Below are 20617 nucleotides of genomic sequence, written 5' to 3'. Positions count from 1 at the left end.
TATTTCTGAACGGGTGGTTCCTACAGCTACAAAAGTGATGCCTCCTGGGTTCTCCTGCAGTGATGACATGGCAAACAGGGTTTTGGGGGTTTTTTGGGGGGGAGGGGTTTTGCCATCAAGTCACAGCTGATTTATGGCAACCCCGGTAAGGTTTTCAAGGCAAGAGATATTCAGAGGTGGTTTCCCATTGCCTGCCTCCACGTCACAACCCTTGTGTTCCTTGATGATCTCCCATCCAAATACTAAACAGGGACGACCATGCTTAGCTTCTGAGATCTGATGGGCTCAGGCCAGCTTGGGCTACCCAGATCAGGGCTAGGAACACCTAGGACTGGCTACTTGCTTTGAAGAAGAGGAGAAGCAAGTGGGTGCCAGGAGACAAAACTGGCAGATGCCACGATGCCCACCCCTATTTAGGGAAAGGCAGTCTTTCAGGTCTTTAAAATGAAAAACCAGGTGGGTGGGTGAAAGTGGGAAAGACCAAATGTACCGAGTAGGGGAAGAGTAGCCAGAGCAGGACAGAGAGCAGAACTGGAATGTATTGATTAATTCAATTTCTGTGCCGCCTCTTCAGAGAACCTGCTTGAGGTAGCTTACAAAGTAATACGAGATAAAAAGCCAAATACATCATAAAAATTATTAGCAATTAAAACCCTCCACCGGAGCATTAAAAAAGCCAAAACCTTGAAATGATTCTCATAAAACGGTTTTTGAGCTAGAAGCAGAGTATGAAAAGCGGTGTTAAAGATCAACCCCTCTGTGAAAAGCCAGGGCACAAATAAACATTTTGTCCTCGCACCTCGAAGACAGTAGGGTACGTGCCTACTACTCTCCCATGAATCCACACAGATCCCCCTTTCCTGTGTGATAATAATAGCCATAGTAATATTTCATCTAGTTCCCATCGATATGCACGGTCACAAAGTAATAAGCAAGAAAAGAGGTAAGTGCCCCACGGAGCACAATCTAAAAGATCAGGGTTCTGGAGAGGTGGCATATAGATTTCCTAAACAAATAAATACCATTCGATACAGGGGAGTGTGAATGTACCAGGGGGAAGAATATGCATTCAGTTCAATTGTATCTAATTAGGCTGCTTCAGACCAGGTCTACTAGCAGGGCTCTTTTTGTAGAAAAAGCCCAGCAGGAACTCATTAGCATAACAGGCCACACCCAACAACAGAAACTCATTAGCATATTAGGCCACATCCCTGGCGGCACAGCTCATTAGCCCATTAGGCCGCACCCCCATGTTATCAGAAGTGTGGTCATCTAGCCACACCCACTTTTTGCTTCTTATTCTGTTTACCTTGTTTGTTGTCAAAACCCAGGGCTTTTTTTGGAGCAGGAACTCCTTTGCATGTTAGGCCACACACCCCTAAAGTAGCCAATCCTAATGCGTTCCTGCTGTTGGGTGTGGCCTATTATGCTAATGAGTTCCTGCTGGGCGTGGCCAACTCGGGAGCCAGCCAGAACTCCGTTCCTGTGCGTTGCTGCCCAAAAATAGCCCTGACTAAAGGGTAGAGCCAAAGGCTTCCCAGGAGACACGGGCTTGAAGAAAGATTTGAAGAAAGAGAGAGAGAGGCAGGTGTGCTGGCTGGCAGGGAGTTCCAGGCATTAGGAGCACGAAGGGAGGAAGGGCTGCAGGTAGAAGGCTAACTTGTCCCATGAAACCCGGGCAACCTCATTTTCACCTGCAGCTTCTTGTTCAACAGTGCTCTTAGGAGGCACCTACCTGACCTCCACAGCATCTTCCATCACAGTCATGTCTGTCTTGCACTTGGCTGAGGGGTTGATAGCCAGTGCAGCAGGCGGGATCACAAAGCTCTTGCTCAGGGGTAGCCACATCCCTTCTCCAAGAGTGTACGTGAACCTGGAAGCAGGGGAGGAAGGAAAGTCATACAACGTATATCAAAACTAACCCTCCATTTTGATGGGGGTCCCCATCCATTTAGGGCTTACTTGGGAGAGCGTGCCCATTTCCAGATCACCTTGAACTCGTCTGCCATTGTGTCCCATCTCTCTCTGAAGACCCTCCCTGGCCTACGACTGTCAAGCTATTTTTACTGGGCACTAAATGCAATTAATGCGTACAAATGTTTTGAGTTCTACCGACTAAAGGGCATTGAAGAATGCCCCTGCCAGTTAGTGATGTGCCCCCAGGAGATTCTGTTCTACACTGCTCCCAAGAAGATGTGTACTCTGCCCTTGCCTAGAAAAAAATTCTTCCACCATTGATCAGCCACAGAAAAGACAGTCTGGAGGTACAGAAACCACAGCATTATGACCAAGTATGCACATTTAGCAGTTATGCAACCCTGTGGACAACCCAGTAAGGCAGGAATCCCAGACAAAATCCAACCAGAGTGGAAAAGGAGTGCCTGGCAATCAACCAGCGTACTGGGACCAGAGACCAGCATCCAAATTTTGAATAGATGCAAATATTAATAATGCATTGAATCTCTGACCTGGATAGCCCAGGCAAGCCCGATCTCGTCAGATCTCGGAAGCTAAGCAGGGTCGACTCTGGCAAGTATTTGTATGGGAGACTACCAAGGAATACCAAGGAGGAGGGGGCAGGCTTTATTCAGCCACCTCTCTGAAAATCCTCCAGGGCCCTAGTAGGGGTCAGTCACCAGAGGTCACCATGACTTCCAGGAACACACACAGGCACACACACAGAGGCACATATAAAAAAAATGCATTGAATGAAAAGCTGTTATTCCTGGTGAATTTTATGTCTGCTAATATTTACACGTGTGCTTTTGATTTATTTATTTCATTGTTATCCCATCCTCTTCCAGGATGGTATACACAGTTTCCTTCACCTTCTATTTTATCCTCCCAGCAATAGTGAGGGGTAGGCTAGACCAATACTGGTCTTCAACGTCTTCAAACCTGAGAGCCGCTGAGCTGCAAGCCCATGATATCAGAGTCACATGACAAGAAAGAGGGGGAGTCAGAGGTATGACCTCACTGACAACAAAGCCAGAACTCTTGGCAGCAGAAAAACAGAACAGGGGACAGGAAATGCAACCTGAATACCAGTGGTGTACCGTCTTAAGGAACAAGCCAAGGGTAAGAGCCATGGAAGAACCCTCTCCACGGCTGAGTGACCTCATGTGCTCTCCCTCTTAGCACGTGTGCATACCGAAGCAGCAGCCATATTGTCAGTATTCTTTATGCATACACACCAGCAGCAGGTCCTTCCAAAAGCTGAAAAAACTTCAGGGTCCCAAGCCATAGGGCTGAAGATCCATTGGGCTAGACTGAGAGACGCTGATTGACCCAACTGAGTTCCATGGGGAAATGGGGACTCTATCCACTTAGGATCTTATTTATATTTACTTGGGATGCTACCTCTTCTGAGTCCTGCATGAGTCTCAGGGATGCTGTGATAGGCCTTTTCTACCAACTACGGTCTGGGACTCAGAACCTGCTGGATGTGCCTGGTCCCCGGGTTATCAAACTTGTTACGACCAGGAACAGGGCGTTCTCGGTGGCGGCTCCTATCTGGTGGAACGAGCTCCCAGAGGAGATCAGGGCTCTGCGGGACCTAGCACAGTTCCGCAGAGCCTGCAAGACGGAGCTCTTCCGCCAGGCGTTTGAATAGGAGCCGCCACCACCATGGTACCATCTACGCCCCAAGTCTTGTGGACAGAGTCAACATGATGTGGGCACCTTGAAAAGAGGATGAGACTTTAGGAGATCGCCATCTTGTTCCTACGAAGTGAGCACCAGATACTGTTCTGTTTGTATAATGTTTTAATATTTGATATTATTTAATATTTTTAAAGTTTTATTGTTGTATCATATTGGGAAATCCTTGTAAGCCGCCCTGAGCCTACGGGGAGGGCGGGATAAAAATCTAAATAAATAAATAAATAAATAAACAAACTGAGAGTACTCACACAGCCTCCTGTGATTATGGGGACTCAGGTTTGTTTTAACTATAACCCTTCCCCTCAGTTGCTGGGTGTTCTTAAGGTAGCAAGTGTATAGGAATGGGTTTGCTGCCGTGAGGTAAGTTTTGTGGGGTGCAAGTAGAACATAACTATCATTGAGGCATGATTGTTATATAAACAACACGGAAAACTTATTTATTTACACGGAAAACTTATTTATTTACAGGTTGGCTTCAAAGAACAGCTCAGCAGCACAGGTCTCCAAGTAGACAACACAGAAATCTGGCTGAAGCACATAGATTTAAGCTAGTCAATGGTTTCAGAGTGTGGTTTGAATTTTCTATAATGCTTTCAGGCACAAACAGGCTTTTACTGACTAGCGGCTAGGCTGGATTCTTTCTCATATGCAGCAGAGTCCACCCATACAAGCCTGCCCTTTCCCAAGAGTCACGACTAAATGGCACAAGGTCCGCTCATTACCAGAGACAGGCCTCACAATTGGGTACTCTATTCTCTCTCAGAGATAGAGCAGAACCACTCTGCCACACCACCAGGCAGCGCTACCCTTCACTCTGTCTGCTCTTTCGCTGAGCCAGACCTGAGCTGTCTCTGAGGCAGATCTCAGCTCTTGCTGTGCTTCCCTCCAGTATTCCATCCCCCCTCCTGAAAGGTGATTGGATGCTGCAGCAGCACTCCCATAGGCTCCAATAGGCACTCCCATAGCACTCCTATAGGCAGGACAGCCTCCTGTCCATCACAGATGCCTCTTCAGGAGGGGTCTCATAACCACTTCTTTCAAACCCTCCCGCAGAGAGGCATTTATTACCTCCTGGATCCAGTCAACCAACCCAGCCCGGCAAGATACTATTACTAGTAGCTATGCGGGGCAAGACTGGATATGGTGTGCCACAAACTTCAAAGTGCCTTGCCCGCTTCATCAGGCCTCACCGACTGAAAGTCACCTATACAACTAGTACCAGACTGTGTTCCGATAACATCCTGAGACAGAACCAGGCCAACTGTGGTGTCTAAGTTATGGCCGAAGCAAGCAATTTCATCTGCACTGCAAAGGAATCAAGGTGGGCTTGTATGTTTTCTGGGTGAACATCCTCTGGGGTTCGAAATAAGAGCCCCCTCCACAACCTGGAAAAGCTCAGCTGGATGGCATTGTGAGACGCAATTGGGGAAGAGCTTGCCTTGCTCTCATTACTGCCATAGAATAGGCACAATAATGTGCTCTCGCTTGTGTTTGGTCATATTCACTTCCAGTTTTTCTCCACTTCCACTCTAACCATTTGTCCAACCATTTTGTTGTCTAAACCAAGGGGCATTCCAGACTCCATGGGAGGAAAGAGGGTATTCAGGGGCAATTGCGTTAAGGTTGCCAGGTCTACTTACCTGGCTGACGGGGGTTGGGAGGGAGCCTTCCAAGAATGGGGAGGGTGGGGCGACACTGTTGCGTGCGGCATTGCCAATGTGATGACATCACATGGAAGTTATGTCATCACACTGGGCACATTGTATGGTGACACACTAACATTTTGGTCAAAACTCTATGGTTACCATAGAGTTTTGGCCAAAATGCTAGTGTTGCTGTGTGACATGCCCGGCGTGATGATGTAATTTCCATGTGATGTCATCATGCCGACAATGGCAATACGGGAGGGGGCTGTTCGGGGGTGGGGCTTCCCCTGCTGGCCATCTGGCTGGCGGTGGATTGGAACCCCAAAATCAGGGGAACCCCCACCTTGACCAGGGGGCTGGCAAGGCTAAATTATGTCCACTTGCTTTCTGGGGGGAGAGGTTGCCATTACCCCTAGAATTCTGCCTTTGAAAGCAAAAGCAAAAGTTTTGAAGCAAGTTGTCACTTTACAATCCTCTATCGTAATCCTGTTTCTGAAGTGTCAGATTCCCAATTAACATGCATTATTGCTCTCATTCACACTGTTTGGCGGCTTGTAGTCTTGGGACTGCAGGGGTATTCTCGCAAATTTTAAAGTGGTTTAATGCAGAAAGGTTTAAAAATATTAAGATGATGCACCTGTTGTGAGAACCCAAAATAAAAGTTCACATAAATGCAACCTGAATCCCAAGTGAATGTGCAGACTTCTAAGGTTTTAGTGTGGCCGCCAGAATTTGGGGATCTGGTCTACAAATAGATAGATCTGCAATATTTCATCAGACTTGCCATTTTTTTTGCCCAGTAGCTTTAGCCCTCTGATGTTCCAATTGGATTAGTGGGGATCATCACATGGTACTATATTGCCCCGTGGTTATCAGGTCTCAAGTGCAATGCATCAGTGTACCCAAGATCACTGCAGGACTACCTTCAGTGGAAAGGAGGAAACCCAGTTTCTTCTTCCCTTCCATCTCAGTTTGCTCATGCTTTCTCTTTATTTTACTTTATTCTATTTATTTCCAAATTTTATATTCAATCTTTCAACCCAATCAGGGCCACCAAGGTGGCTAACACTAAAAACAGAGCAGTATAAAAACACACCATAAAATATAAAACAAATCATAAAACAAGTCAAAAGCAAAACTAAAGTACACATGTACACACACACACACACACAGAAACAAATATCAATTAAAAACATAGAGCAGGAAGGAGGGAATAATACAGGAAAGGTCAATGGACAAGGAGAAGGGAGGTTAATGTAACTGGCAGTCACACTGCCCATCTTAAAGCTCACCTGAAAATCTTGTCAGAAGGTTGTTCGCCCAACACCAAATCAAATCCACGCTGAAATATGGTATATGGCCATGGCCTGGAGAAAAACAATATCACATCATCCACAAAAAAATCAACGTTTCTATATGCAAAAGTCAGATTATCGTCATTGGAAATTCCACACTTCTTCTTCTTCTTCTTCTTCTTCTTCTTCTTCTTCTTCTTCTTCTTCTTCTTCTTCTTCTTCTTCTTCATCATCATCATCATCATCATCAGATGATGACTCATCAGCAGAAGAAATGACACAAGTTGGATCCTACTAGCTTTTCCACTCCAACTCACCGAATTCCCCTCCTTACTCCATCCATCATCTCACATGGCTTTTGTACACAGAAGTCCCATAATGCCCAGAATAACTTTTTTGGGTGGGACTCATCCTTCCTTTTTCATCAGTAGAAAAACAGGTTGGATCTAAGCCATACTTTGGATCCCCCCCAAGAGAACTGAAGATGTGACAGCAGAAATATTGTGGGGAATTATTGTTATTTGGAAGGGGGTCAAAAGGGAGAACGGAAAAAAAATAATGCTGTCTTGGAACCAACAATGATCTAACCAAATCAAACTGGAAATGGAACTCAAAGGGACAGGAGATTAGCAAGTGTAAAAGATGCTGGCGTTAAAGAAAAACAACCCCCTAAAATTGAACACAGTTTATAAAGCAGAACAATCTCTTGTTTAAAGCAAAAGAAATTAGAGTTTGGAAATAAAAATTGTCAATGTTGTTAGTAAGGATGGTCACACGTGAAATACGGAAGAAACTCATCCCTCAAATAAAAAGAGATGCTGGATGCATTGAAAGACTGCTCGAGATCTCTAAGCAGTTTAGATGCTATTATAAACTGCTGCATAAATGACTTTGTAGATGATGATATAGAACTTTGTAGCTAAATTTCATATTCCCAAATTTTCTCATTTACAGCTTGAATTTCTCAAGGCAGATTATTCAAAAGTAATGAACCAAATGGTTTAAGGGCCTGTAATATAACATGGTACTATCAGACAGGGAAATCAGATGTGCTCAAAGATTGGAAAAATGAAGACAAGTATATATTGGGATTAAAAAAGATATTAGGCCACATCTTAACTGAACTTATTTGGTTTCAGGGAAGGCAATGTAAATTTGGGTTTAGTCTCCCTCCTTAAAGTCTGGTATAAGTGGTAATCAAAAATATCTCCAGATTTCCCTCCTCTAAATTCAATAGTTTATAATGAAGAAAATATTTCTTATTACACACACACACACACACACATATAAGGTGATAAGAGGGATCGACAAATTAGTCTTTTGGCAGTTATCAACACAGTCTTCCTGCAAAAGAAACTGCTCCGTTAGATGGATGAGGAGAAAGTCATAGGTGATGAGCACACAGGCTTTAGAAGAGGAAACTTTTGTATAGACCATTGTTATACGCTGGCCTTGTTGATAAGTAAATATTTATTAGATACTCCTGGACATTTGTATTCAGCATTTATTGATTTAAGAACTGTTTTTGACTCTGTGTCCCAGGCTTGTTTATGGAACAGGCTTTATGCCACATGTTTGCCTACTAGATCGCTGAAACTAATTATGAATCGCTACTCTGACAACTCAGTATAGGTCAAATTAAATAACTCCGGATCTGTGTCCAATCAAATCCCTGTTTAGAGAAGAGTACAGCAGGGCTGTGTCCTTGCAGCCCATCTCTTTAATTTATATCTGAATGACTTTGAACCGGCGTTAATGGTAGGGATGTGCATTCAGTTCACATGAGCCAACCCCCCCCCCCAAATAATGCCTATTCGGCATTATTCAGGCATACCAAAAGCTGAATCAGATTAAGGAATCTGATTCAGCTGGCCGAACAGGGATTACCTCAATGGATGCTGTATATTTGGCATCCTTTCGGGGGAATCCCTTTGCTGGGCAGGAAAGGGATGGGGTACCTCTCCAGCGAAGGGAAAGTGTTTAAATTTAAGGTAGTTAAATTTAAAACACTTTCCATTGCTTCTGGGGTTCCTGCCGCCTCAGCAGAGTGACTCCCCCACACGAAGGTGGCTGGAGCTCCAGAAGCAAGGGAAAGTGTTTTAAATTTAAACACTTTCCCTGCTCGCTTCAGCAGGCAGGCTGGAGAAAACACGGGGAGGCATTTAAAATGCTTCCCTGCTTCTTCTAGGCCTTCCCCAGCTTGTCTGCCTTGGTGGGTGGGCCAGGGAAGGCACAGGGGGCTCCCTGCAAGCCTTCTCTGGCTCATCCACTTTGGCGGGCAGGCGGGGGAAGGCACGGGGGGCTCCCTGCAAGCCTTTCCCAGTTTGTCCGATTTGGCGGGCAGGCTGGGGAAGGCACAGGGAGGCATTTTAAATACCTCCCCACTTCTTCCAGGTCTTCCCCGGTCCCCATAGGGTATAATCAAGCCGAATTAATTTGGCTAATCCAATAATTTCTAAACCCCAGTATCATGCCGATACTGGGATTCGGGAATATTGGCATATACCAAAAAATTTCGGGTTCGGTAAATCTGAACCCAAAAAATTCTGAATTATTTTTTGGTACACACCCTTAGTTTACAGGATAGCTCCATTCATTCACCATGTCTAGAAGGTGGTCCAGTTCCAGTATTATTATACACCGACGAATTAGTTTTGCTTTCCAGAACACAGATTGGTCTAAAGCGAGCAACATAAGCCTTCATGGCTTACTGCAGCAATGAGTCTAAAATTGTGGTATCTACAAAATCTAGGAAACAACTAATTAAAAGATGGAAATGTGATGTACGCTTAATGCAAGTGGTTAATGAACTCAGATATCTAGCAGGCGTGTTTCAGTCCAACCTACCCTGGTTCAAACACATTCAATATGTCAAACAGAAAACTGAACTAACTTTGTTAGCACTAAGGAAATATATACCGGCACTTCTAAGAGCTTGTGTTACCATGTATGCTTTATGGTTCACCAATTTGGTTTTCAGGCCCAATAATATTACTTGACAAGCTTCAGATAACCTTTCCCCACAAAATCCTTGTATGGCTCGAAATGGGATCTCTAAATATTTCAACGTTGATATGGAAAGCCATTATCAATTTCAAGTTTAGACTGCTTAGTGCCAAAGACCTCCCTGCTTTCACTCAAGTAGCAGCCTGTGAGTGCTACTGGTCTTTGTGGAACAGAATCGTGGATTACAAAATCACTCAATTGAGTCCATGGAGGCCTATGAACCACTTAACTGAGAAGAAAAGAGTGCTACTTTCGGACAACTTCTTATACAGGATTGGGACCATTTATTTAAAGATGCCAGAAGGAAATGTTCCACCACTTTATGTGGGAATCAAATACCCAGCTGAATTTGAAACCCCGCAATATCTCCATACACTTAAAGTTTCCAAACTAAGGTAGCTGTATATGATAGAGCGCTGCAATGCACTGCCCACAGCTCAGATGAAGAGTTGTTTCCTTAGGATACCTCCAGAAGAGTGCTTTTGCGACTGTCCTTTGTTGGTGGTTGATTCATTATCACATCTTTTTCTACTATATAAAATTTGCCACAGCCAGGGAGAAATTCCTTGTAAAGCGGCTTTCAAAGTATTCAACCACTTTGCATGTTCATAAATTAAGATTTTTAAGTAATTACAGCAAAACTTGCACAATTGATGTAGCTAAGTTCAGCTTTGTTGTTATTTCCAATTCTTTTTTTTTAAACCCCAAAGGGATATTTTTATTGTTTTTTCTTTAGACTACATAACTACAAAGAAATATATGGGGGGGGACTACAACTATGGATAAAGAAAAGATACCCACACTAACTAAAAACCCAAGAGAAGGAGATCACATCCGTGTTAAACTAAATAGTTGTATTTAAAGTGTTAGTAACACAATATACTTGTAAAGTTCTTGTTTTTCACAGCTTCTATGTTAATATGTTAGTTATTATGAGAGAACTTTCTGAGCATCTTCTTTACTTCAAAAGGCGATTTTCAAAGTCCTTCTGCCCTTACTTCGGTTTTCTATCTCTAAAATCATATACAGCTTTCATTGCTCCCGTACCCGTTTCAACCACAGAGTCCTCATCTGTTCCAGAGGTGGCAGAGTCACTTGATTTGGTTTCTTCGTCTTTGGATTCTTCCCCCGATCCCAGCTGACGTCTCAAGAATTCCTTGGCTTTAAAAATGGAGTCAATCTTCTCTCTTTGATTGTTGATTTTAAAGATGACACCTTCGGGGATCGCCCACCGGTACTGAATTCCGTTAGTTTGAAGAAAAGAGATTAAGTCCTTATAGCATTTCCTCTTTTGACGAATTTCAAATGGAATGTCCTTTAAAATCTTAATGATTGTATTCCCCAATTTCAGTGGAGTTGCTGATGTTGCCTTTAATATAGCATCTTTGGTCTGTCTTCTTGAAAATCTGACCAAAATCTCTCCAGGCAGGCTATTTTTTTAATGTAATTGGAGTAGGCCCGATAGGCGAGCTCCATATCTTTTACTATTTCATCCACTGGTAAGCCTGTTACTGGAGCAATAATCTCGCCCAGAGTCCTCTTCAAATCTTCTTTTTCAGTTTCAGGAACTCCCTGGAATCTTAGAATCATGTTGGCCTTTTCCATTTGCAGCTGTAACAAATGGTTTTCTTGGAGGTTTGGTTTTGTTTCCACATCTCCCATTATTTTCTTCATCTTCTTGTTTGCGGTGTCCATCTCTGTGATTTTCTCAGTCGCATGCTCCACTTTCTTCTGTTTCTGCCAGCTGGCGCTGCTGTAGAGCAAAGTTTTGGTTTAGTGAGGCCAATTGCTGGCTAATACCATCGAGTTGCTCCATCATCGGCTTGAGCATATCCGCTAACATCTTCATGACGTCTGATCCCTCTTCCGGTTTTGGGCTCTGACTGCCCGGTATTTTCACTTTTAACTTTCCTCGGGAAGCCGCCATTTTACAGCTTTGTTTACAATTTCAAACCGCTTTGCAAGGGCTCGAAAAATTCGTCGCTTCACTATCGGCACTCAAGTAAGTCTCTCAAAATAAGCTCGCTGTTTATTTCCTCCCTTCCCCCTTCGATACGTTTATCTGTCCATGCGCTTAAGAGGCATCCCTCTTTGCGCTCCACTTTTCCCATGGGGGGGGGGAATCAGTTTTTTTTTAAAAAATAGTCCATTTACTTTGAACTCACGTTCATTGTTGGTCATATCTCTGACCTCGCTCACATCATTCGTTATTCCACTCAATCTACTGCGCTTGTCCTGGTCGAATTAGCTTGTGCCCGAAGGCCACACAACGGCAGGACTGTCAGGGCGGAGGGAAGCCTCTAATCTCTAGCATCAAGCCATCGAAGAGGCTAACCCTCAAAAGCCCTCTGGCCTGGAGCCTATCACAAAGACTCCATGGGGGTGCCACTTGAGGTAGCACCCCTCCATACAGCTGGTGTGCTAATCGCTCCCCCGAAGTCCGGGGAGAGCGACCACCATCGCCAATCCACAAACCGGAAGAGTCGTTATTTCCAATTCTTAACTGTTCTTTGATGTATGACCTATGGCTATTAAGCCTGAGTAAAGTATAAATACAAGGAAGAAATAATTTTAAAAGGAGACTCTTTGGGAAATTTTAGCAATCTGAAGAATTCTGGTTTACCTTCTGTAGATAAATTATTGCAGGATTGTCAAGTTTTAACTTTTACACAAGTGACAGAAGCTACTGGCTGGGGGGGAGAAGGAGTTGAGAGACCTCTGTTATTTCAGTCCTTTCAAATCAGAAATATTGTAACAAATCTGTTGAGAAAATCTCACTCCATAAGGAATAAATCTGTTGACTCTGAAGTATCATGTGAATGTAATGGTACGAGGGTTGATTAGCATGCTATACAAAATTTCAGTGGAGACTAGAGGGAAACCGGGGACAGAGATCTAGAGGTTGTTACACCAACTAAAGATTGGAAATAGATGTGGGCTTGGATCCACCAGAGTGTTTCTGTGGATGGAACAATTTCTGTCTACAGACCATGACTCTCCCCCCCCCCACAAAGTCCCCCCCACAAAGCTGTGCCTGAGGGAGAACAGAAACTGCATTTTGGATAATGGCGTGTGCGCGTGGGGTGTATGTGAGAAAATAGTGCTTTGTGGGTAGAAATGCTCTAGTGGCTCCAAGCCAAAATCTATAAATTTCATTCCAGCAGATCTACAGGAGAATGATTATAAATCTCAACCCCAAAGAGTACCTGACACCAGGGGCAGAATGAGAAGCAGAAAGGGCCCTGGAAAAGGCCTTGTTTTCTGCCCCCCAATAGAGGGGAGAGGGAAAGAAGAAGAAGGTCTACCCTTTGACCCCAATTATGGTCTCTGTGGCTTCCACACACCGCAAATGTACAGGACAGGGGTGCTCTCATGCAGCTGTGGTGGCTCTCACCCATTTTGCACCTGCCTTCCTTGTCTGAGGCAGGGGCTGCTGGTTCTCGTGAAGTAGAGGTTGCTGGTTTGTGGCAGCAGCCCCCAGTCCCCTTGAGGGGGTTGCTGGTTTGCAGCGGCTCTGTCTCCTGCCCACTTTGCTTGGGGCTCCTCTGGGGTCGAGATGGCCCAGGCTGAGAGGGGGATACCCCTGAGGCCATCAGTCTATCACGAATTTCCCTGGGGGACTTATGACCAACCCATCCCTGCTGATACCATACAGATTAGGCTTTACATATAATCTTACTGTGGATGTACGTTAGCATTAGGGTTTTCCACAAGGGGACAGGCTTGTGTGGTTTCCCTATTACTACTGTGGTTGCCAACACTGCACAATAACAACAGAGCTTCCACACGGATGTTTTCCCACAGTTTCCCTGCCCGAGTTCCCTGGCAGTGGCTTCCCAACTCCAGTGCCACCAGGAATTTTCTAGAATTTTTTAAAACATTGGCCAATTATTTAAAATCACTATATTTTGAGCAATGTTCAGTAACGGAAAAATACAAGTGGGGACCCCGCAAGACTCGTGAGGGGGATTCCATCTCCCCCCACATCGCCTAGCCTGGCATGGCTCCAGGCTCCACCTCCCATTCTTGAGCTCAGCAGCGGTAGTGGTGGTGCCTGGCCCAGAGCCTCTCCTGGCATCCCATCATAGAGGCCAGGCTCAGAGCCTCTCCCAGCATCCTCCATCATAGTGGCTGGGCCAAGAGCAGCTCCTAGCATCCTCTGCTATGGCATCCAGGCCTGGAGTTTCTCCCATTGTCCTCCACTGCAGCAGCTGGGCAAGAAGCAGCTCCCTCCAGTAGCCACTGCCAGCTCTACCAGTAAGTGCATGTACAGACAACACTTTTTTATTTGGGGGCAATTTCAACCCCCCAATATATTTTTGTTAAGATTTTAGATTTTTCTATAAACCTAGGGAGTCCCCTACGTTTGCAGAAAAATCTGTTTAGTGTCAGTGTGGCCCCAATTTGTGGATTTAGGTATCCACAGATGGGCACCAGACTTTGCTATTAGATATGTAGATAGGAAGGAAGCCATGGGATTAATTTTTGAAATGACATTGAATTCTAAGTTTGTTTTGTTGGGTTTTCTAAATAAAATCTATGAGGAAGAGTTGGAAATTATGTTGGACTTAATTACGGCAGCTGTATGAATACAGTTTGTTAATGAGGGAAAATACAGCCTCCTCCATTTTGGATTAGTACAGAAAATTTGGGGAGATTATGTTAATGTCAAAGTTAATTTACTGTTGAAGAGTAGGTAGTAAAGTACTAAATAGTAAATTCACGGAAAAATGGGCAATACAGTGGAACAGCAAATAACTTGGCAATGTGTTCTGGTACAGGAGTTTATTTTTTAGCTATGTTGTAAATTTGTGGTGTTTTATTTTGGCCCCTGTGTGCTTATGTGTATGTGCATATTCAATGACTAAACCAAAATGAATAATCAAACATCCATCTAAGTCAGATAAGTACTGGATCCTCCTCTTAAACACATTTTTGTCAGCGACATGCAACATCTACTACATTTCACTGCTCAAGGTTTATAAGTGGGGGGAATAAATCCAATCCCCCAAGAATAAAATTTACTGGAACAGAAGATTTCCAAGGGCACGCTCCAATTTGACATGACACGGTAGCTTTGCACCCTCCTAGCTAGGGGATCTACTTATGAGTAAGCACCCAGCCTGCTGCTTCATACTGCAGGCTGGGAGAATTACTAGCAAGAAATTCCTAAGTGGTTTTCTATGAAAACTGCAAAAGAGCAGCACAGACACATTCTGGGGATAAAAGAAGGAAAAGCTTGAGCAGATACAACTCAGATTTAGGCCATCTGTGTTTCAGCCTACCAAAATTTCAGACTGACATCTAAGACATATCTCAGATGTCTAGGACAGGGGCTGACTCCATGCAAGAAGTGGATTTTTGGCCAGTATAACAGCATAAGAACATAAGAGATGCCAATGTTGGATCAGGCCAATGGCCCATCCAGTCCAATACTCTGTCACACAGTGGCCAAAAATACCAACGTGCCATCAGGAGGTCCAGCAGTGGGGCCAGGACACTAGAAGCCCTCCCACTGTCCCCCCCCAGCACCAACCATTCAGAGCTCAAAGGTAATCAGGTACCAGCTTCACAGACAGAAAGAATGATGCCCTCCTTGTTTCCTAGGTTGGCTAGCAAGCATAAACTAGCCCAGCATACCAGGAATGCAAATTTTACCACCAATTTAAGATCATTCTCTTTTCTCAACAGACCTTGGTTTTCATAAACAAGGACAGTTCATTTGCATACAGACCTCAATATTTCCACTACGGCTGCTTTCACACCAGCTTTGGCACTATCTAGGTAATCCTCAAGTACACACAAATCTGAATTTCAAGACACTTGTAGTTGAAGACACACACACCCTGCAAAGAGGGTATTTCTCTCTCAAAGAGTGTTCCCCAAATCAGTTAATGTATTTTTTCAGATAATCAATTCATAATTCATGTCATTCATTAGCTGAAATTGCCATGATTCATTAGCTGAAAACACGCAACAGGCACTGTAAGGCACCAGGCAGGGCTGACCATCTGCCTTCCACAGGGAGGAAAGATCTGTAGTGGTAGCAAAGTCCTTAATGTCCTTCAAGGTTCTTTAAACTCCATAAAGGGGATGGTATCTTGGCAGGGGCCAGCTCATAGCATGCTTTAGCCTAAGCCAGTGGGGATACTGAAATTTCATCCCCTGAATATTTTGGAAGGTGCCTCAGTTTTTCAAACACAGCGTCACACCCATGAGGGCTAGACACTTCATTTTTGCCAAAGAAATGCCAAGGTCCTCGGGAATCTAAGTTCTGAGTTCATTACCAAATTCTCAACAGGATTCCACAACTGCTGACTCATGCAAAGATCTCTCAATACTGATTATGGCCATCAACCTTGAGGTAGCGTCTGGAGATCTCCAGCTATTACAACTGATCTCAGGACAAACAGGGATCAGTTCTCCTGGAGAATATGGCTGGTTGGTGGACTCCATGGCATTACACCCTGCTGAGGAGCCCTCCTCTTCCCAAACCCCGCCTTCCCCAGGCTCCACCCCCAAATCTCCAGGTATTACCCAACCCACAACGGTGGCAACCTCCTTGCCAGAAGAGGAATCTTATTTCAGTGGGCACAGGACTGAGAAAGAGAGGCTTTTTTGAAAATAATCATGCCACGAATGAAGATGCCAAATGCTGGATTATTATGATAATTTATTTTTCTTTTAAAGCAGAATGCATGTTTTATATGGCAACATAAGCAACCAAATTTGAGCTTGAGGAAAGACAGAAGAGTGTTCCAGACAGGGGGAGCAAAGAGGTCCCATATGGTGCAGTGGTTAAGGGAAAAATAAAAATAATAATTTCAAATGATTTCTTTAAAAACAGAGATATGATGGAAGAGCATTCCACATGCATAGAGCTGGAATTTAAAAAAGGCAAAGCTGAGTGACATAGTTGTTCATGACCAATGAAACAGATTGGGGCCTGAAGTTCCACTGAGTCATTTGTCAGAACATCAGACTAGGATCAAGGAGAACTGGGTTCTGTCCTTCATCAGGCTGAGGTTCCCAAGTCAGCACTGGAATCACTACGGCTGCCATAAACCCTACAATGAACTCAGATGTTGCTCCAGAAAAGACTGACGGGAACTGAGGCCTTAAGCACTCCTGCAAGGAAGTGGAAAAGCAAACCCCACCCCTCTAGGAACAGGCTACCAGCTTTCAAAGTGGCCGCCATGCCTGTTTTCAACAGCGAGTGCTCCAACTGGGTGGGGATGGTTCTTGGCCTTGTGGGACTTGAGTGGTCAGTTGGGGAGAGACCTCAGGGGCTGCAATGGACACTGGGACAGGGTTCCCTCTAAGCTGAGTTAGTGTGAGCTAGCTCAGTTTTTAACAGGGCTCTTTTTGTAGAAAAAGCACAGCAGGAACTCATTAGCATAACAGGTCACACCCAACAGCAGGAACTCATTAGCATATTAGGCCCCACCCCGACAGAGCAGCTCATTAGCATATTAGGCCACACCCCCATGTTACCAGAAGTGTGGTCATCCAGCCACACTCACCTTTTGCTTCTTATTCTGTTCACCTTGTTTGTTGTCAAAACCCAGGGCTTTTTTTGTAGCAGGAACCCTTTGCATGTTAGGCCACACACCCCTAATGTACCCAGTCCTAATGAGTTTCTGCTGTTGGGTGTGGCCTATTATGCTAATGAGTTCATGCTGGGCATGGCCAACTCGGGAGCCAGCCGGAACTCCGTTCCTATGTGTTCCTGCCCAAAAATAGCCCTGGTTTTTAATCTTCCCGCTCACACATTTTTGTCTGAGCTCAGGAAGGATGGCTCCAGAGCAAACTCACTTATGCAGTAGCCAAATTGCTCGCTAACATTAATGCCAGTAGCTCACAAAGTAGAGTTTTTGCTCATAAGACTCTACAGCTTACAGGGAGCATTGCTCAGGGAAAGGGGATCTGGAGTCCAATAAGGAAGACAGGGTTGTATCCCAGGGTGAGAGCTAACTAACTCTCCTAGGACTATTCCTGGCCATCAAAATGTGGTCCTAGCTGGAGGTATCTCAGATGCTTCCTTCTGGGGAGGTGCCAGGACCTCATCCTCATCTGAATCTTCTCCTTCACCCAGTGAGGAAGAGTCAGAATCCCTGTTCCACGACAGGTTCAAATCCCCACTCCACCATGAAGCTTGCTAGGTAACTTTGGAGTCGTCACCCTCTCTCAGCTTAATCTACTGCACAGGGCTGTTGTGAGGAAAAATGGGGGAAAGGTAAACCATATATGCAACTCTGGAGGAAGGGCAGGATAAAAAATATACTTGATGGGTATCCAGAGGAGGTGGTTGTCACCTAAACTATAATGACTTTCTTAAGAGAAAATATGGAATAAAAAAATGAAAACAGTAAACAGATGGAGAGAGGAAAAGAGAGCTAAAGGCACTGAGGAGCAAATGTGAGCAAATAATGTGCATGTAATTAGGCATCATTTTGGTTAGGGATGTTGAACACAGATCATTTCCTGATATGGCAGAAGGCCCAGTTAACTGCTGTTGCTGGGACATACAAGACCCCTTCATGTCTCACCCAACAGTGTTTTAGACCCAGCCCTCACAAAGGGCTGATTGCAAAATTACATATTTTGATGTTCTTTCAGGGTATGGATATGATTGTACTTTTCTCCCCTGCTGTTGTCCAAATCGACAGCTGAAATGGGACAGTTTTTATTCATGCCAGATAACAGGGCCTTCCTGAAAGAGGCAAGATTTCCAAAGAGCTAAACAAGCAAGTTTTGTGGAGTTCATTGATACTTTTCCATACTCCTGTGGACAGGTTTTATTCCTGCTCGGCAGGCCTGCAGTGAGCAAGGAACAAAAGATAAGTAAGCCCATTGTTCTACAGAGACACCAAAATGGATCCCTCCAAAAGAGATGCTCCTGTTTGGGTGCTGAATTCAGCGCTGGTGAAAGGTGACAAATTGACAGCTATTTGGGGCCAGATTTCAGTAATTATGCACAACAATAAAGACTCACCTATGGCTCATTGCCCACAATCACTTCTTGCCAGAAGAAGTACATTAGCAGAAAGTATTATTGGAGACTAGTGAAAGGCCCATCAATTTTGATGAACGAAGAAGGGATAGAGACTCACTCTCAGCATGTCTTCTATCACTGAGGGACACTTGCTTCAGGCAGATTACGACTAGAGCCCTAGCCTGTTTTTCTCAACCTAGTCCTATCCCCTTATCCCCCTCCAGGATTCCTGGCCAAACTGGCCTGGAGAAAATTGCTTCCTGAACCCAAAGTGGCAATTGGCATTTCCCTGGGCATATAAGAAAGGGCCATGAGAACTAAGCACTGAGGCAACCCTTCCTGCCCTCCCTCTCATGATCTGCCTAAATTCACAGAATCCGCATTGCTGACAAATGGCCATCTAACCTCTGTTTAAAAATTTCCAAAGAAGGAGAGCCCACCACCTCCTGAGGAAGCCTGTTCCACTGAGGAACCTTTTAACTGTCCGGAAGTTCTTCCTAATGTTTAGCCAAAAACTCATCTGATTTAATTTCAACCCATTGGTTCTGGTCCAACCTTCTGGGGCAACAGAAAACAACTCCACACCATCCTCTAGATGACAGTTATTCAGGTACTTGAAGATGGTTATCATATCACCTCTCAGTCATCTCTTCTCCAGGTTAAACATACCCAGTTCCTTCAACCTTTCCTCATAGGACTTGGTCTCCAGACCCCTCACCATCTTTATTGCCCTCCTCTGGACACATTCCAGCTTGTCCACATCATCATCATCATCATCATCATCATCATCATCATCATCATCATCATCATCATCATCTCAATTTATACCCAGCCCTCCCCGCCAAGGCAGGCTCAGGGTGGCTTGCATAAGAAATAAATACAAAATAACAGTTACATTTATCATAAAACTATCTAAAAAACAATTAGTTATAAAACAACTCAATGTCGTAAAGTGCTAGCCTCTGTTTTTAATGCAATTGTTTAACAATGGTGGTGCCATATGAGTGCATTCAGTGGTCTATCTGAGTATTCAGCTCATCGATCTTTCCCTGATGTAGTCGGCAAGCACAGGCTATGGATGGCAAACCATTGGTGGTGGTGGTGGTGGTGGCAGGCACAGGCTGTGGATGGCAGGACCAGGGACCAGGGCTTTTTGGTTGTTGTTGGTGGTGGTGGTGGCGGCGGCTCCTTAATTGAAGGCCTGGTGGAAGAGCTCTATCTTACAGGCCTTCAATTTGTGGTGCCCAAAACTGAACACAGTACTCTAGGTGAGGTCTAATCAGAGCAGAGTAAAGCGATACCATCACTTCACTTGATCTGGACACTATACTTCTATTGATACAGCAGAAAAATCACATTTGCCTTTTTAGCTACCACATCACACTGCTGACTCAGGTTCAGTGTATGGTCTACTAAGACCCCTATATCCTTTTTGCATGTACTACTACCGAGACAAGTCTCCCCCATTCTATAATTAGGTATTTGATTTTTCCTGCCTAAATGCAGAACTTTACATTTATCCCCATTATGGTCTACTAAGACCCCTATATCCTTTTTGCATGTACTACTACCGAGACAAGTCTCCCCCATTCTATAATTAGGTATTTGATTTTTCCTGCCTAAATGCAGAACTTTACATTTATCCCCACTGAAATTCATTTAATTTGTTTTAGCCCAGTTTTCCAGCTGGTCAAGATCATCCTGTATCCTGACTCTCTCTTCTACTTGTACTTGCTACCCCTCCCAATTTAGTATTATCTGCACATTTAATAAGCATTTCTTCTATTCCTTCATCCAAATAATTTATAAAGATGCTGAACAATACAGGTCCCAGGACAGATCCTTGAGGCACTCCACTTGTCACTCCTCTCCAAGAGGTTGAGGAACCATTAATAAGCACTGTTTGGGTGCGATCTGTCAACCAGTTACAGATCCACCTAACAGTACTAGGATCCAAACCACATTTTACCAACTTGTCAAAAAGAATATTATGTGGAACTTTATCAAAAGCC

General features: G+C 44.3%; 1 protein-coding gene across 1 annotated transcript in view; it reads right to left on the bottom strand.

The window, feature by feature from the left end:
• The window catches only part of ASTN1 (astrotactin 1), a 179069-nt gene that overhangs the window by 84127 nt on the left and 74325 nt on the right, over positions 1–20617 (bottom strand). Inside the window, exons 5-6 of the mRNA XM_015417740.1 lie at positions 6602–6676; positions 1736–1873 (exon numbers count right to left, since the gene is read on the bottom strand). Coding sequence (XP_015273226.1) covers positions 1736–1873; positions 6602–6676 — 213 coding nt within the window. The remainder of the gene's footprint in view (positions 1–1735; positions 1874–6601; positions 6677–20617) is intronic.

This window comes from Gekko japonicus, unplaced genomic scaffold, assembly GCF_001447785.1.
Source record: "Gekko japonicus isolate JY-2015 unplaced genomic scaffold, Gekko_japonicus_V1.1 scaffold158, whole genome shotgun sequence".
Classification (NCBI taxonomy): domain Eukaryota; kingdom Metazoa; phylum Chordata; class Lepidosauria; order Squamata; family Gekkonidae; genus Gekko; species Gekko japonicus.
This window is presented reverse-complemented; position numbering and strand designations above follow the sequence as displayed.